At 36.7% G+C, this 14,304-nt stretch overlaps 2 protein-coding genes across 4 annotated transcripts in view; one reads left to right on the top strand and one right to left on the bottom strand.

Annotated features, from left to right (window-relative positions):
• Mcm5 (Minichromosome maintenance 5) overlaps window positions 1-14,130 on the bottom strand; it is a 98,231-nt gene extending 84,101 nt beyond the window's left edge. The window contains exon 1 of the mRNA XM_067129649.1: window positions 13,717-14,130. The gene's annotated coding sequence lies outside the window, so the exon portion shown is untranslated. The remainder of the gene's footprint in view (window positions 1-13,716) is intronic.
• On the top strand, window positions 2,059-11,868 carry LOC136853707 (uncharacterized). 3 transcript variants are annotated; one of them, XM_067129654.1, is made up of 9 exons: window positions 2,059-2,285; window positions 3,425-3,651; window positions 4,483-4,728; window positions 7,517-7,678; window positions 7,915-8,040; window positions 8,560-8,725; window positions 9,037-9,174; window positions 10,518-10,550; window positions 10,836-11,868. In XM_067129654.1, the coding sequence occupies exons 1-9, from the start codon at window positions 2,255-2,257 to the stop codon at window positions 10,916-10,918; spliced, it is 1,212 nt and encodes a 403-aa protein (XP_066985755.1). In that variant the 5' UTR covers window positions 2,059-2,254; the 3' UTR covers window positions 10,919-11,868. The 3 variants fall into 3 exon arrangements, with proteins under 3 accessions (XP_066985755.1, XP_066985756.1, XP_066985754.1); XM_067129655.1 differs by having other exon boundaries at window positions 2,061-2,285; window positions 10,518-10,625; XM_067129653.1 differs by having other exon boundaries at window positions 2,061-2,285; window positions 10,518-10,588; window positions 10,837-11,092.
• Window positions 14,131-14,304: the final 174 nt, after the last annotated feature.

The following is a 14,304-nucleotide window of genomic DNA, read 5'->3' as shown; positions in this document are numbered from 1 at the left end:
AAACCTTCTATTCTGTCAATTTCACTTTCAGCACTGAATGACCTCATAGGTCCCAACGATTGGCCTTTGGCCTGACTTCTCTAATTCAATTCCAATGTAAGAGTTGAGGGAATGGCAGGATCTTGATATTTAATAAGAGAAAGAGTATACACGTAAGAAGTGAATGATGCAGTGTGTGGGTATGTTTAGAAAGAATAAGTCATTTAAAGATCTTTAACTGGGGTATGATTATTATATATATATATATATATATATATATATATATATATATATATATATATATATATATATATATATATATATATATATATATACTGTATATAGGAGGAACAAGATAGTCAGAAGACGTGGTAACACTGTAACCATTATTGCTTCTGAAATCATAACTGATAAAAAACCGAGCTTTCGGGAATACATGACTTCCGATCATCAGGGTCACTTATCTATATAATGAAATACAATACAAAAAAGTAAGAAAACTATACTGATTGACTTGACCTAAAAGTATTAAAACAGCTATAACTGACAACGCTTTTAAGTTCATAATACTGTAAAGTAAAAATATAGGACGATAGTATACAAAAGGGAACATGAAAACGAAAGTTAACTGCAAATCAAAGCCAACACGAGCAATGACTAAGAAGAGATTACATACTAAACACAAATCGTCAAATAAAATCAACTGAGCAGACAGATACCGAGAAAAAACACGAATATTAAAAATAATAATGAAAATGTAGTACAAAATACCGGAAAACCTACTGTTCATGTCTGTAGTTAAATATCTGGGCGAGTTAGAAATCCTCTGACAATGAAAACTTTGTCTATAAAAATAAGGATCGTTAACTTCAGTGCAGGCATATAAAGCTTACTTTTCCGCAACTAAATGTCCTTTGATCCTTAGTCTTAGTTAGAGATTATCTTATAATATGTAAAGAGATTATCTATAAACCGTTTGCACTTTAAGACACGTTTAAAGGAGAGCAGATTCAAAATCGCCCCGGGAGAAGCTAACAGTGGCGACGCTCTGTTACTCGTCTGGATTTCATCTTGTCATGGACACACTGGGTGTAGTGGTTTGACCTAAGGGGAACGATAACCGATAGTTGATTTGGGAGAACGATAATCATTCGATCCTACTACATTGGACGCACGCCATGAACAGTGATGCGAGGAGAAAACAACCATTAACTCCACCTTCTTCTTCTTCGTTTTAACGTGCTCGTATCCTTATATTGTACAGTGATGCAAGAAGGAACCAACTATTAAATCCACCTACGCATCTCTATATTGCACAGTGATGCAAGAAGGAACCAACCATTAAATCCACCAACGTGTCCTTATCTTGCAACTCATTCGGCGCTGATAACACAGCACTATCTGTTTACCCTATAAGCACCAATAAAGCAACCGAAGGTCAGACATTTTGCCAAAAGAATTTGTTTTGCTTCAAAGAGGTACTCTACAAATTCATATATTTTTTATATATGAATTTGTAGGTCTATAACGGTAAGATAAAAAAAGAGCGCTACAATATACGATAAAATGTACACTGAAACATCTGAAATTCAATTCCTGTTCTAAATATCTTTTGGGTGAAGAAAAATGCCACAAGGTTGATGTCATTCCCTCGCCCTCAGGAAACCAGCGCCTTATCTCACGGACAGGGCACTGGCCTTCTCTCTACTTGCGCAAAACGTAAAACAACTAAAAAAATATAAGAATGAATGAAAGAATTACATAACAGATAAACGTAAGCAAAAATCGAACAAGCATTTTCGATACTAAAATAAAAATAAAATTGTCGTACATTCAGCAGGCCACATCATCTTGACCTCTGTGCACAAGGAACTGAGTCGACCGTGATGAGAGTTGTGGAAATAATGCTGGTACTGATATGCCCTTTATATAACAAGTATTTCTTAAAATAATATCGTATATGCTCTTTCTTTCTGGGGTCGTTCGAAAGAGATAAGGAAAGGGAAGCCTTACTATAGATAGTACCCCATTATCTGATAAGCTCGGGGTGAATGTAATGGCCGGATTGGGGCCAACGGAGAGACTCCGGATAACTTATCTGTGAGCTGATACTAGTACCACTACTCCGTGAACCGTTGCTGTGGAAAGACAGCACGGGTAAAGAGAGTAGATTTTTTGTATTATTTTTTTTAATTTTTAGTGGTTTTCTTACTCCGGGGGAACAAGAAACAGGATCTTGACAAAAGCACCCGAAGGGAGTTACCGAAGAGCAACAATGATCAGGACATCTCTGATACTTTTAGCAGGTAGGTCTAGGGGTGGGGGGGCCACGAAAGCCGGCAGTTTCGTGGCCAGGCTTTCGTAGCCTAAACCCCTAACCATTTCCTTCTCATTCTTATCTCCTTCTCTGGCTGTTCCCTTCTTACAGGCAGTTGAAAACATACAGAGTGCTTCTCTATTCGGTATCTATGCGGCAGAACAGTAATTTGATAATATAATTTCAAGAGAATATCGACAAAAACGGTTGATATTTGAAGGGCTGAAATGCAGCCAACTTTGGCCTGATATTCGGAAAGGTCAACCATGCGTAGCCTTGAACTTGAGCGATTCTTTTAAGATGTCCTTGGCCTCTTAATATGCATTATAATTTCTCTTAAGATGTTAATTAATCGGTTCAGTTTTAGGACCAGCTTCATGCCAAGTACATTAGATTAAGAAACCTCCTCCCTGCCTAAATTCACCCTGTTGTTCCTTATCCAGTCCCTCTGTTATTGTCCCCATATTCCTGATCAAAACCTACTGAACATTGCACAAGAAAGCAACTTAATATAGTCTAAGCTTCCCTTATCTAGATTTGCCTTACACTCACACACTTGTCACTACACAGTTACATAATTACATTATCGCTGCTTACAGAGCAGCTACCTCTCCCTCATAGTAAACCTACTAATGATACCATTCTTTCTTCAGCCTTTTAACTGCCCTTCCCACGTGTAAAACTCCTAAAATTTTCAATCTTTTGATCCAAATATGCTTTCTATCAACATAGCATTTCTCCATTTTATCTTTTATTCTTAATTCCATCTGTAAAATCACATTTACGTCCCTTCCGTGAATCTTTGTCTCCAAAAAAATATTTGTTCAAGTTCATTTTTACGTTTCAGTTCTTGCTTTCTAAACTTGTGTTGAGACAAGCTAGGAAAGAGGGCTTATTAAAATAAAACATTTGACTAATATCTTTACGTATGATGTCATTTCTGTTTCTAGGTGTTTGTACATGCATTCGTGTTTCTGTTGTCAGTTGCTAACAGTTACAGTTGCACACTATATCAAGAAAATATCCCATACAGAAGGTCTGTCCCAACCATATGGTGATTCTCACACTATACACATCTATTGTTGTGATATTCAGAATGTATACTGTGTTTTTTTCTGTCTACAACAGGAGCCTGCTTATGCGCAGCGACAGCTATTTATGACGTAGACATTGGGAGTCAGCTGAAGCATTTCACCAAACACCGATACCCCAGCAGAGATTACTCTGAGAACCACCAGAGGGCGCGAAAACATATCGAAGACACCTTCAGATACCACGGTCTCTCCGTCAAAACACAGAAATTCAACACTACTGTGAATACAGCCATCACTGACTTCAACCCCGTCGATGAAGTTGTAAGTTTATCAACACTTTCTAAGTATTTGGGGCACCAAACCTGATTTGAGCCGGCACTGAACCACATGCTGAGCTGCACGGCAGTGTCTATCACTTGCATGCCCAAGTAGCGAGCATCATATGACTGGCCATAATTAATCTGCCTGGATTTATCAGTTTGCCTTTGCCTAACTAATGAATTTTATCTGCCTCTAGCTTTCACGCAGCAAAATCCTGCCTTTCACACCACCAGTATCTGTGGGGTCACTCGTGCTGTGGGAAGAGTGGGTTTGGAATCTGACTGTAAGAGGCTTTGTGGTTCAGAAGCCACTGGGGGCATTTTGTAGGCAAAAAGATATAATTTCTTGCCACCCCTCCCCCATACCATTTTAAAGCAACATCAGTCGTCCTCAGGAGCAATATTTAAATATGCATTTATAACAACCCCAGAAATTTTAAGCAATCCCTTGAAACTTGGTTTTTAGCTTCTCAACAGTGGTATGCGAGACCCCTTTTTGACTTTCTTTGTGATAAGACAAACAAATGACTGAATTACCACCAAAATGTAAAAACACTTATTGTTTGCAATTGTTTTACTATGCAATGGTGACTATCTTGAAAAAATAATGGCAGCCATACTGGAATATTTTTCATGGGTAGCACTTTTTTCCTTACAAAGTGACCTAGAGCTAACATTCATGTCAAAATTCATGATTTTACCATGAACTGCAATTCTGCCAGAAAGACAAATTTATCTGCCCTGTTTTCTCTCTCTCTCTCTCTTGATTTTTAATTGACAGAACCAAAAAGTAATAAGAGCATTTAAATTTACCCTAAATTTTCTCCTACAGGTCACTGGTGTCAACATCATGGGCATTGCCCCAGCCATAAGCAACAGACCTGAGGCTGTCATTGTGGTGTTGGCTGACTACGACACCAATGGGATTGATAACCCCATGATGAACAATGGTGCCGGAATGGCGGTTCTTCTAGAGACGATCAGACTGTTCATGTTCAATGTTCGCTGGTCTCAAGAGTTCCAACAGAACTTCACGACAGTCTTCGCTGCGCTGGACTTGAACACCAGGGAACACATGGTTAGTTTTGAGAGTTCGATTTGTTTAACTGAATGGATTGGGTGTAAGGGGATAACTTCAATGAATTAACTTCAGTAAAATATAAGTGTGAAATGACTGTAAATGGCAAGTTGAATTATGAGCCAAGAGAAAATAGGCCTAACTGTGAAGGGAAGTTGTAATATGTTCAAATTTCTAACAACTGTATAGAAACACTAGTACAAGGTAGGCCTACTTCATTTCATTTATTTTCTGGATCTCTCTATCTCGCTGTCCAACCACTCCAACTTTTTTTCACTGTCTTAGGAGATGAATGACTGAAAGAGTCCCAATGCTTGGCATTTTATAATTAATCATTCACACCAAGTGCAAGACAGGGACTACACCTTAAGACCAAGCAACTAAAATTACATTTATTATCTGATAACTCGCACAGAACAAAGCCAAGATTGACTGATTGATTGGTTTAATAATATATAATCCGCCGCAGCAACAAAAATGGTCATCGACGCCGAAAAGTGTAAGATTAACTTTTTTTCACAAAAGCTATAAAATCGTAACTAGTCTTGAATAAAGTTATTAAACAAAATCGAAACGACATGTGATGTAAACACTAAGACAGTTTACAATCCAGAATGGACTTCGGATAAAAAGATATTGCACAAAGTAAATAGCCACAAGGTTGTGTTGCACTTCTCCAATACAAAATTGCATCAGACGGTAAGAATGATATGGCTAGCCTCTGGTTCCCTTGAAACAAAACTTGACTGAGACACAGACACAGACTAACCAAGACTGACGTGAGGAAGAATCTGAACCAGACAGCGAGGGACACGGAAAATGAAATAAAATGCTGGAATGGGAATAAATTCAAAAACTCAATGAAGTAAGTGTGAAGCAGCGACTAGGCCTACCTACTGGAGAACCTAGAAGACTATAATCTATACCCACAACCGTTACCACTGAATCCAAGCAAAGATACGAGTTTCTATGTCTTCCAAAATTGGGCAAAACCGGTTTTTCATGTATGCTAACCAATCATCCACACTAAGGGAACTAGAAGGGATAGCTGGACCACCAAGAATAGATTCAGAGCCAAAAAACTACGGGAACTGTTAAGCAGGTTTAACGCAGGGAATAAAATGCACACCGTCCTAATGAATAAATGGCGTCTAAAGAAAATATTCTAATTCTCAACCTAATCATTACTGCTGTAGCTTTGTACTTCGTCCATGTATTAAACGTCGTACTTGTGTTCTCTTCGTCTTACGATCTAGAAAACAATGATGGTTCATTCAGGAAATGTCTTCAAACGAACGGAATTAACAAAAAAATCATTGCTTCGTCCTTTATCTTATCGCGTCATTACAATCAACGTATTCTTATCTTCCGGACGACATTTTTTAAAGTTTCTTGCATTATCAACATATAACGCTTTCCGGTGTGAGGATGAGCTTAGTTGGAAGTTAAGTTTATAGCTGTTTTCTTATATTGTTAATATGGGGAATAACAAATTCACGGTTAAATATCAATGGCGAAACGCCAATTTGTGCAGTCTGGTGGTATTCGAAACTGGATTTCCAACAAAATGCACATAACTTTGTTTCAAACACGCAAAAACACCGCACAAATGATGTATTACTATCCATTTCAGGGACTGCGAGTCATCGTTTTTCTCAAATATCTTTCGAACTAATTATTTGATCGAAATGGTACTTTGACACACTGTACAAGACGACACCTGCTAACGTTTGGTAATATAGCACATTGTCAAATGGTTTTAGTTAAGGCGTTTACCCTTGACTTACATGGTGTTGCCAAGCATCGTCAAACTATGCATTCGAACATCCTTTCTTCCCATCCCATCCCTCCCTCTCCCTTCTCCTCCTCATCCCTCCCTCAACCCACTTTCCTGGCCTCCCCATCTCCGTCCCCGCTTTCCTGTCTGCTGGGGATGGTGGACATTCGATTGTGTAGATTAGTCCTGTTGACTCTTGCAACTTTGCCTTTAAAAGTCACCAGTAAACGCATTAACACCATTTGACAGCGTACTATATTACCAAAAAATTAGTAGGAGGTGTCTTTACACTGTGCCAAAGTACCATTCCAATCAAATAATTAGTTTGAAAGATATTTGAGAAAAACGATGACTTGCAGTCCCTGAAATGGAATAGAAATTTTTTTGTTAATGTAAATATTTGCCTTGATTTCTAGACATTAAGCCTTTTTAATTCCAACTGCTCTTCCACAATCATGCTACTTACCCTCAACTTGTCTAAAACATCTCAAAACACCTTTATCTTTTCACATACAGTAGATTTTTTACTACTGTTATTACCTCCTACAGTTGTTCCTAGTCTGCCTACACTGCACAAACTACTCATCTTGGCCTCCTCAACCTTTCTTTGTTTTATGCAACCTCCTCACTTCATTTTCAAATGGAGTTAGGTTAACAGTTGTTTTATGCCTGTGTTCTCACAGATGTAGGCCTATGGCTATTTTGCATAGTCTGGCTACCATATATTGGGAAAATCTGAACACTGAAATCATTATTCAAATCACATATCCCAGTTCTTGGTTCATGATGTATGGCAGGAACTCATACTTGTAGCCCTGGATTATCCAGCATTGACAGATACTAAAAATCTCATAGTAATTAGCCTAGATGGCTACTGTTGTTTAACAAGGTGAACCTTCCACTAGTTATGCCAGTTCCATTCTGACCATTTGATCCGTTGTAGACCTTCCTCCTCTGTCAACTTCCCAAATATTTGTAATCTTGGTTCATAACGTGCTTATTCATTTCCAGGGCAGTGGGGGCAAACCCGGAGGATGGTATTTTGTTCACGAGTGGCTCTGGAGCTACCTTAACAGATCTGAAACCAACTTTGGAGGTGCCTACGTTATCGACTCGGTCATGAACATCAACAGGGTCCAGGATTCTCAAAACGTCAACGACGACTTCCGCCAGGTAGTATACCAATTTTTATACAGCAGTTTGGCAAAACGGAAATTTGTAAAAGTAAAATCTGCCCATGTTTCACCTTATGGGGTTAGTGAAGTGAACTATGATTCATTTTAATCACAGGCATAAACTGAATGATCAAGTTTGTGAAAGATAAAAGTGGCTACCAAGTAAATATTAACTGATGCAGAGTTCTGGTAAAGGCTGTTTCTAGGCTTATACTGATCTGATGACCTTTGCAGATGTTCCCTGACACTTTCGAGCGGATACAAGATCATGGCCACCGTGGGGACTTCTTGGCGATGGTCACACTCAACAAGGAGAAATGCATGAAACTGAAAGACCAGTTTACCACCAATTACAACACGGTAAATTACTTAAGGAATGGAGTTATGGAAGATGAAATAATTATCTTTGTTTACCACTGAATACTGGAAACTGCAGACAAATATGGTTTTTAAAAAAGCATTGCATTTCATAGACTCTCTCTCCTAAAAATGCTATTAAATTAAGCAGTGAACATTTGTCTGCGAACTTTTCAAGCAAGTCTTAAGGTCACTCTCCCTATACACAAGTTTTTCTATTCTCCAAGTTCTTTTTTGACAGTTTACTCTTAACCTAATTCGACCAGCAGCATATATTGCATCTAAAAATATCTAAATTGTTGTCTTTCAAGTATCTTTACGTCTGGAAAAGCACTTTATTAATATAATTAATCAGAAGATGAAACCTATTCATATGTAACAAGCCCAGAGGGGCCATCGACTTGAAATCCAGAAGAATATGATGTTCGTTAGAAATGGGACATACAGAAGAGATCACTTATTAAAAATGACAAAATGCTGCCTTAGTTTAACTGTGTTCTTTTGACTTTCTTCCGTTCAAAGGAGAGGATTAAGAGGCCCTTTAGACTGGAGGATATGACACTCCCCGAAAGCCTATCCATGAGTAGACTGCTGGCTTCCCTAACACGCCAGGAAACGATTCACTTCTGGACATACGAGCACCACAACATAACAGCACCATTGCCTGCCCTTCTCCTCACTGACACGGGTAAGAAAAAATATTGGAACCATCTAGGGCAGAGAATATCGACTGCATATCATTATAGTTACCAAGGTTTCTTTAATTCAGTTGCGTTTTACTTAGAGAAAAAAGTAACTCTGATGACCTATTTAAGCATTTAAGCAGAATTCTTCACTTCTTTTTCATTAATTTCAACAAAATTATAACCACAAAAAAGTGTTCCTTGTTAAGTCTTCAATTCGTACTTAATATAAAATTCAGGCTTATGCGTTTAAAGGAAATTGCTTTTTTCATATATAGAGAAAAACAGGATGATAACACTAACATTGATATCACAGAGACTCTTCGAGAGGTTCCTCTGATGAACAACTGCACAGACCTGTGCCAACTGACCCCTGAGAGGGAGGAATTCCTTACCACAACAACACTGGCATTGACTCGCACTTTGCTCGCTCGCCAGGCACATCCTATAACAGGTAATTCATTAGGCTCATCCTACAACAGGTAACTCATTAGGCTCATCCTATAACAGGTAACTCATTAGGCTCATCCTTTAACGGGTAATTCATTAGGCTCATCATACAACAAGTAACTCATTAGGCTCATCCTACAACAGGTACCTCATTAGGCTCATCCTATAACAGGCAACTCATTGGGCCCATCCTAAAGCAGGTAACTTGTTAGGCTCATCCTAACACTTGACTCATTAGGCTCATTCTCTAACAGGTAACTCATTAGGCTCATCCTATAACAGGTAACTCATTAGGCTTATCCTAATGCAGGTAACTCATTAGGCCTATCCTAAAGCAGGTGACTAATTAGGGTTATCCTTTAACAGGTAACTCATTGAATGCTACAGCTCTTAGGTTATTGATTTTTTGAAGTATACAGCATGTATACTAAACTGCTCTTGCTAAAAATTATATAACATTCATGTGTCAGGGCAACTGGGGGAGTCTGGAGTTCCCAAAAACATGTTTATTTTTCAAGATTTTTGAAAAGAATGATTGAACTAAGATTATTTTTCTTACTTTTGCATAAGTCAGAGGGATTCTTTGCTTATCTACAATTTTTGATACCCAGTTTTCCATATCCATATTTTATAACTTCGACATGCTTTCGTTCAATATAATTCAATACAAATTTTAGTATTGTTACTTTAGTTAATGTCTGTACACCTGTTCGTTTACTCTTTCACAAAATAATTCATTCGCTGGTTTCACGATCAGCGCTGCATGTCATCCCAATACATAATAAAATACTATTTCAGAAAAATATTAACGAACCATTATACCTCCCGTGGGTCCAGTGCCACGGGGCATCAACATACCATATCCAAGAGCCAGATAGGGCCTTACTACTTCTCTAAGAAGCTTGTATATGCAAAGCCCATAACTGCTCTTAAGATGCTTGTATATGCAAAGCCCATAACTGCTCTTAAGAAGCTTGTATATGCAATGCCCTTAGCTGTATCTCATCACAATGTTTCCGGAGCATTGCGGGACAGAATGGTGAAACACTTTAAGTGGACTGGGACTAGGAAGTTACTTTCCAATAACTTGTATCACTCCAGCAAAATTTTGGTGTTCTCTGAGTCACTTTTACTGGAGAATCTTCTATATATTAATCTGTATTTACTTTAACAACTGTAGCATGTCACTGGGACTCGGAAGTTATTTTCCAAAGCATATTACAACTCTGGTCTTCTCCAAGTAACTTTTACTCAAGATTTTATGTATAAATCTTTATTTACATTTGCAACTGTAGTGTGCAACGTAAATTTAATATCTAACGGTTTTTTCCTTTTGGATACCATCAGGTGGAGCCGGGACCACAGCATCAACACTCCCAGGTCTAATCATGTCACTGGCTTCGATACTCTTGATCAGGAATGTTCTGTAGACCAACAATGAGCCTTTACTCGAGAGTCTGTATACTAGAGTAATCTGTATATACTTTAACAACTGTAGCATGTCCCTGGGACTCGGAAGTTACTTTTCAAAACATATTACAACTCTGGTCTTCTCCAAGTAACTTTTACTAAAGAATCTATGTATAAATCTTTATTTACATTTGCAACTGTAGTGTGCAACGTAAATTTAATATCTAACGGTTTTTTCCTTTTGGATACCATCAGGTGGAGCCGGGACCACAGCATCAACACTCCCAGGTCTAATCATGTCACTGGCTTCGATGCTGTTGATCAGGAATGTTCTGTAGACCAACAATGGGCCTTGTTAAAATCTTAACAGCAAGATCTATGAACTTTTTTCAATGTTAATTTTAAACGTTAAATGGTTTCTCGTGATGTCACTTCCAGGTCAATTAAACACTTCCTTTGGGAGGTTTAGGCCTATGTTTAAACAAATCAGCGGTTAAACATTAATATTATTTTGCCTCAGGTCTTCAACCAGACTACTCAATCGTAGTATTTACATGTATATATCCATTTAATCTTTAACCTTTGTTATACGGATATAAACAAGACTAATAACAAAGTACCAAAACTGTTCTGAACGAGGTAAAGGTGAAACTAAAAAAAAAAAAAAAATACATAGCGTGTTTCAAAAACGAACAAACAAAGACGTGACATATGCACTTTTAAACAGGACATTATTGTATAATGGTATTAATATCTGAACAGCAATCCTAACTGATCTTATGAAGAAGAAGACGCGCGCTTGTGTGTATATATAGCACTGGACTTTTATGGTACTACCGAGACGAATTAAAACTTCCAAATGAATTACCATTACCAGAATTTTCCATCTTTGAAATATAAGTCTCAAAAGTTCATTGTACTTAGCTAATCACATTTCAGTACGGTCATTCATGTATAAAATAATAATAAATAACTCAGCAATCATTTTGGAGATGAAGTGTTCACATTTTTAAAGTGTCATTAATTAATGAAGAATTTGCCCAAGACTCGTATTTTTCCACTGAGAAATAATTTTGATTAAGCAAAGCAATTTATGACTGTTCACTTGTGATTACTTTTGTTCCTTTATTAATTTTAGCTACTGTTTTATTGGCATTGTTTCAAGAGGATATATTGTAGTTATTGTTATACTGATATTGTTCCAAGTGAATACACTGTAGCTATTGTTTTATTGCTATTGTTTCAACTGGATATGTTGTGTTTTTTAATAATATTCAGAGATTGTTAATGCGATTTGATTTCGTCCCTACATATATTTTTTCACAAATACATGACTTCATTCCTGCAATGCATTTCTTCATTTCAAAAATTCTTTCATGCATAAGTACAAAACATTTGTACTGTACAACAGGCAGGTGATTCACATCAACTCTGAAACTTAATCTACTGACTGACAAAGATTTTTAAGGAGGTATCATAGAATTCAATCTAAAGTTCTCCATATAATCTAAAAGAATGCAGTTCTAGGCGTTTGTTTCCTATCAGAACAAAATTAAGTCTGTATAAATGCTGTATAAAACTCATGCTGAAAATCCACCTGATTGCTCATGAACAAAATGTGGATGAATTCTTGCGCTCCAAAAATGCACACATGTTTAAATGCACACACATATCTGTACATATACATATACATAATTATATATATATATATATATATATATATATATATATATATATATATATATATATATAAACACAGGGAGTTTACCACATGGATGTGGCTTAAAGATATACGCCACAAATACCGTTTAATATGGAATTTACTATACTCTAGGAATAACTTACATCCTTTGGTTGTAAATTACTTCCCTGTCATACTGAATTCGATATCAAACGATATTTGTGGCTTAACATTTGTGAAAATAAAAAGTCACGTGCATAACTCAAAACTCCATTATATAAAGTATCTATACACACATATCACCCCATATAAATATGGGAAAAAGCACGTTAAAACGAAGAATCTATACGTATATAGACAAAAACAAACTCTAGATGCTGTACAAAGTCCATTTTTCAAAACTGCCTTACAGTCAAACCATGCATTAATAACAACCTTTCTAGAAAATCATTTTACAAATAAGGTAAAAAAAATTAATGAGTGCCTTGACAAAGATAACAAACGGTGCCCATGTGATTATCACATTCATTGTGTTCGCTAATACAACTAGACCAATGCGTATGGGGTTAAACATGGATGACGCCCTTGCCAACTTTAAGAAAGGACTCGAAAATACATCCTGGTTACATAATTATCAAAATCCGAGATAAACATACTTGTTTATGAACCTAAACCTCCAATAACCTTTATTTACTCCACAGCCATAAGTTTTACATCAATATTTTCTTCTTCTTCTAAAATGTCATGACATCTTAGTGTTGAGTCAAGAGTGAAACGAAAATGTCTGTATGTTCAAAAATAATTCTAATTACAAGGACATCTCATAAACTGTTCCTTAAGCATGCTACACGTAGCTGTCTCATAAATCATGCAATATCGTACTTCCTAAACATTATTAAAAAAACTCTAAAAGTTTTTTGGCTGATGTGAATTAACTCAGTTTTGCCTACTTGACATTCAAAATTCTATTCAGTCTTAAATATAACCGACGTCCCTGGCGAGATGAAATCGTGATTGTGGTCGTACCGTAAGGGAAAATGTAAGGGAAAATAATATATATATATATATATATATATATATATATATATATATATATATATATATATATATATATATATATATATATATATATATATATATCCTAATATAAAATAAAGTAAGTAAAATTAGATTTTCTATCCTGTCAAAACGAACACGTCATGCGAGATTTCGATTTCGAACACGTAACGCGTTACTTAACGAAAACAGCAATTGCCAAAATAAAAATCACCCCTTTTCCCTTGTGAAAACTGTGTTAATCATTAATTAAACGTAATGTCTGTGCCTCAATGTCCAAATGTACGATTTTTACCCATAACATTTTTGACCGTGAGGAACAGTCCCACAAAACAAACATGGCCGCGACAAACCCACTGAACTTGCCAACAACGAACTTCAACTAGCTCAGGTACTTACCGGCAAGCAGACGAGCCGTGTGCACTCCAGTCTTTGGTCAAACTCCTCAGCGGAAGAAAAATACATTCCTGAATTCCCAAAGAATGAAAAGAAAACGAAAATTTACACAACACAATCAACAATGTATACAGTTCGACCGCCGACGCTTGAATGAAATCTGCTATTGTCTGTCGGGTGCTGCGGTATAGGCATCGTTAAGTCATTTTTCCGCTTCATCGAAATAAACTTAAATCACTTGACCTATTTTATAGCTAGCGCAATTTTTCAATGTAGCATAATTCACAGTGCTTATAGGTATAGCAATGTAATTGAATTTATGGTAACAAATTCATTTTTTTCTCAACGTGTTTCCGAAGGGGTGAGACGAGTACTAAGCAAGGATACTTGAATCGTGGGTTGTCCTCCAACTCTCTCTCTCTCTCTCTCTCTCTCTCTCTCTCTCTCTATATATATATATATATATATATATATATATATATATATATATATATATATGATTATACAGTTGGTATACGAAAAAATCAAAGAAAGAGAAATACGTAAAAATGTATACATAATAATGACGAGGAAGTTTGGATGATTAAGATG

The sequence above is a fragment of the Macrobrachium rosenbergii genome, chromosome 27 (genome assembly GCF_040412425.1).
Source record: "Macrobrachium rosenbergii isolate ZJJX-2024 chromosome 27, ASM4041242v1, whole genome shotgun sequence".
NCBI lineage: Eukaryota > Metazoa > Arthropoda > Malacostraca > Decapoda > Palaemonidae > Macrobrachium > Macrobrachium rosenbergii.
The sequence above is the reverse complement of the archived record's forward strand: the minus strand, read 5'-3'. Positions and strand labels throughout refer to the sequence as shown.